The sequence below is a fragment of the Impatiens glandulifera genome, chromosome 4, assembly GCF_907164915.1.
Source record: "Impatiens glandulifera chromosome 4, dImpGla2.1, whole genome shotgun sequence".
NCBI classification, from domain to species: domain Eukaryota; kingdom Viridiplantae; phylum Streptophyta; class Magnoliopsida; order Ericales; family Balsaminaceae; genus Impatiens; species Impatiens glandulifera.
The window spans coordinates 4,321,065-4,325,682 of record NC_061865.1 but is presented as its reverse complement, the minus strand read 5'-3'; the positions used below and the strand labels follow the sequence as shown (position 1 = coordinate 4,325,682).

Sequence of the window (4,618 nt, the reverse complement as noted above, 5' to 3'; positions counted from 1 at the left end):
ATCTAACAAACATAATTAAACCCAAATTCTTTGTTTAGACAATATATTGAAGAGAACAAGTAACAAACAAAATAAAAAGAAAAGGTTATTTGAAGTATTATCCTCTCCAAAACCAAATTGAGAATGATTAGAAGCACTAATCATCTCTATCAAATCCATGCCCCTATTATTTTCTCAGGTTGAAGAAGGTTGATGTTGACTCATAAAACATTGTTATCCACGTTGTTCTTTGGCGAAATGTTAGTTGATAATGATCCATCAAAAAGACCAGAAAAATACCGATCTGATGCTAGATGGGTATTGGTGGCGATGTCCGATTCTTGAACTTTATGGGTGACACAATTCACATCCTGATCACTTTTGTTGCTGAAAAGATTGATCATAAAGTCAAGCTCATCAGGATAGGTTTCCTTCATCATCAACTCCAACATATTTTCGTCATCATTTGGCGAATGAGTCAATACAATATCATCGATAATAACTGAAGAGCCGACAAAGTTGGCATCAACAATTTGCGAACTCGTCGTAGCATTGTCAAGATTGTTACTCTTTATGTAAACTTGGAGAATAGTTGGCTTTAGAGTTTCAACTTCTTGCGTCGAGTTTTTCATCTTTCTTTTTATATTTTGTTTTCTTCTCGCCGCGTTCCAATGATTTTTTATTGAATTCTCTGTTCTTCCAGGGATTTGTTTAGCAATCTTTGCCCATCGATTTCCAATCTTCTTGTGAGCCTCAATCAACATACTTTCTTCTTCTTCACTCCAACCATCTTTCTAAAATAAGTTAGAGAAAGTCAAATTTAGTGTACATTTGTAGACACAAACTAAAAGAATACAAATTTTTGTAACAACATATTTTGCTTTGTTGGTGAAAAAGCTATAATGAGTGATACTTTCAAGAAAAATAATATTAAAATAATATTTTAAAAAAGATACGGTTACCTTGAATGTATTGCTAATAAATAAAAAAAGTAAAAGAAAAAAACATAATATATTAACTTCGTGCATAAATTAAATATTAAAAATAATAATCACTAATATTAAAAAAACATGCATATTTTTCTTTCTTGATACAAATTTAAATATATAAAATTGTTTTTTTAATATAATGCAAGAAAAATAATTTTTAATGTGGAATTTATAATAAAATTCAAAACCAATCTTTATTTAATATGAGAATAAAAAATCTCAAACTAGATTTATACAATTGTACACGTCAAACAATTTTTTTAGTTATATTTTCACGCGTCTTTATAGTTATATCTTCACGCGTCTTTATAGTTATATTTTCACGCGTCTTTACACCGAATCATGTGATAAAAGTATAAGATTATGATAAGCAGCGGAAAAAGTTTTCCATCCTTTTGCTAAAATATGAAAAGTAAAATATTTTTTCTCAAATTATATTTCTAAGTTTTGTCTGGAAGATAAAACTAAATTTAACTTGCATGCTTAGGAAAATCTTAGTTAAAATCAAATTCCAAATTTGTTCGAATTAACCCTAGAAGATGATGATTAACATGAACGAAAAAACTAGTAATAACCTTAAACAAATCCAATTCTAATAAATGAAATCTTAACTAAATTACCTTATATCTATGTGAAAGAAGAACAAAAGAAAATCTACAAACAAATCCAATTCTAAAAACATACAACTATAAATTACCTTAATATCAGGCCTTAAATGATTAAACCATCTCTCACGACACTGCTTCCCAGCCCTAGTAGTCATCTTCTCAGCAATTTGTGACCATTTTTTATCTCCATATTTTCGCACCAATTCCACAAGTTTCCTACAATAATTAATTAAATTCTAAAATCAACAAAAACAAATTGACAGATAACATTCCAATTCAAAGATGAATTAACCTGTCTTCTTCTTCCATCCATTGTCCTTTGATGAGTAAACTAGTTTTCAATGCCTTACTTTTCTTTCTCGATATGTTTTCTTGCTCATTATACATCAAATGCGATAGTTCCGTGTTGTTAGAATAATCATCAACACCGAATGTAGGCGCCACAATCTCATGCCTAGATGAATTAGAAGCAGAGAACGGAATAGATGAAAAGTCATTAGAATTGTTATTTTCTTCCATCAAGAACCTCTCCATTTCTATCAATGAGGAATTAAAACCATTAGAATGAGAACCAAAATTTCCACCAAATTCCATCTCTTTGAATCAAAGAGAAGAAATTGAGAGACAAAGAGAAAGTGAAAAAATAGAAGAGGAGAGATGGTAATATATATTAAGCCTTGAGGGAGTTGGCTAGGCTGTATGAGCTGAGAGCCGTTGATTATAGTTTGATCCAAAGGATGAGATTTGGCTTTTAGAACTACTTTATTATTGGTGAGTAAGAAGAGAGATTAGTTGCTTAATTATTTTTAGTGGCATAATTGTAATTTATGAGAAAAATTAAAAGGAAATATTTAATTAAGTAGTTCTAAAAGCCCTCACCTATTATTAAAATGACTTGAACTTAATTAAGTTAATTTTAATTAATACATAATTTCTTTCATTATGGTAATTATCTGCTGGGATCCTCTACACCAACTCCTTCTACCAATCTCCTCCAGCACATAATATAATCACACCACGTCACCTAAAAGCATCTAAGCCATTGATTAATTAGTTACTTCAAAATTTCTAAAAATATTTTACTAATAAATTTTAGGCTGAAATGAAAACATGACACGTGGCATAATTATACAATGTAGATGAGGAAATGGTGGCTAGGAGTTGATGTAGAGGAACTCAAACCCTAATTGATTTGGTTATCAACGGTTCTAAAGACTTGTTTGATTTAGGGCTAGCTTGAATATTTGACTGAAGACTATTTTTTATTGGGATAAATCTTTTTAATTTTATTATTCATGCCATTACTACTAGATTTTCACAATCCTTTTTTAATCATTTTTATTTTCATATATATAACTTTACTATTAGATTTTCACAATTCTCCTTTTAGTGTAATTACATTTATTTATTGGATAATTGATATTTTATTTTTATTCTTAAAGTAGATTTTTCTATAAACTTTTACAAAAAAAAAATATATGATTTTGTTTCCTCATAAAAAAATGGTGTTTTAATCTTATAATTTTATTAAACCAACTAATTTTTTTGTGTTAGTTAACATGATCAAATATAGGGTGCTATGGAAAATATTGATATTTCCAAAAAAAAAATCATATATATTAAAAATGATAAATTATTTTTAGCATTACATAAAAAAAAAATTAATGTTACTTAATATGTTATCTGGCTTATAAATACTCAATAAGAATAATTAACATTTTTTAGTCAAGATGTAATTTTGTAAGAAAAAAAAACATTTATATATTCAGGATTAAACTTTGTCAATATGTTTCTTGTTTTTTTATAGATATTTTTTTATTAATTTGTTTAATGAGTTAGTTTTCTAAGTATTTATATGACTTTTCCTTAATTGTGAATTGGTAAAATGATTTGATAAAATGATTGTCTACTTACAAAATAAAATAATTTATTAATCATTCTTATAATATTTATCCTATTATAATCTATTTTAGCTCTTATGTTTATGTTTATATTTATGTGTATGATAAAATATGATTTTAAAAAATAATTAAAAATATATTATTAAATTAATTTTTAGTGGGTTAAAAATAATAATAATAATGTTGTATTGATTGATATATTAAATTTCATCTTAAGACATGTAGCAATTTTTATTTTATTTTTTATTTTAAATTATATATAAAATTTAAATATGACAGCTAAAAATTTTTACTCTTTTTAACTTTTTATTATTAAATTATTATATATAATCTTTTAAAGATATTAATATATTAATTAATATGTTTAAATTATATTTTTTTTGTTACATGTATAAATTTATTATTATATATATATATAATTTCTTTTTATAATTTTAAAAGGATATATACATTTATTTTTATTTCAAATATATATAAAAAAGTGAAAAATATTAAATATAATTTTTTTATTTATTTTTTCTACCCTCTTCAATTTATTATCTCATATTTACTATAAAATAAAATAAAATTCAACAAAAAAAAAGTTATAATTATTAAACTATAATAAATATTAATTAATTGTATTATATTAAATAAAAATTAGAATAATCATTTCAACCCAATCAAGATATTCTTGATTATCATTTTCTTTATTATTTATTTCATTTAAAATTTGACCTGATAAATTTTTAATTAGTAACATTATTTAAAATATTGGATTCGTTAAATTTTTTAACTGGAAAATTCATCTCACTCTTGGTGTCGGTTTTCCAAAATCATTATATGTCGCGATTAAACATAAATTCAATTTGGTCGGTTATAAAATCAGTTCAATCGAATGGTCATTTTTAACCTAAAAATCATTAGGTTTATCGTTACCACTATTATAGAAAGATATATATATTTTAAAAAATTATTTAAACATGTAATTATATGTCGGTAGGTTAAACTGTTGTTTTTTTTATTTCATCAACCGAATTGGCACATGAAATTTTAAAAGGGTAAAAACTCGATTAGATCAGTTTATTATAAAGGGTCAAAACTTTAGTTTATTATTATTTCGGAGAGTTTTTTTTGTCGGTTTGATTTAATCAGATAAAAT

General features: G+C 24.9%; 1 protein-coding gene across 1 annotated transcript; it reads right to left on the bottom strand.

Moving 5' to 3' along the window:
• Positions 1-200: 200 nt before the first annotated feature.
• On the bottom strand, positions 201-2,170 carry LOC124934494 (transcription factor MYB119-like). The gene is made up of 3 exons (XM_047475031.1): positions 1,869-2,170; positions 1,666-1,792; positions 201-773 (listed from the first exon to the last, which is right to left on the bottom strand). The coding sequence occupies exons 1-3, from the start codon at positions 2,168-2,170 to the stop codon at positions 201-203; spliced, it is 1,002 nt and encodes a 333-aa protein (XP_047330987.1).
• Positions 2,171-4,618: the final 2,448 nt, after the last annotated feature.

What these genes read in the sequence shown, in the direction of transcription:
- LOC124934494 (XM_047475031.1), bottom strand. Translation starts at nt 2,170, where the DNA reads ATGGAATTTGGTGGAAATTTTGGTTCTCATTCTAATGGTTTTAATTCC. An exon ending in TGGATGGAAGAAGAAGACAG is followed by an intron (nt 1,793 to 1,868) that starts GTTAATTCATCT and finishes TAATTATTGTAG; the next exon opens with GAAACTTGTGGAATTGGTGC. An exon ending in ATTTAAGGCCTGATATTAAG is followed by an intron (nt 774 to 1,665) that starts GTAATTTATAGT and finishes AACTTATTTTAG; the next exon opens with AAAGATGGTTGGAGTGAAGA.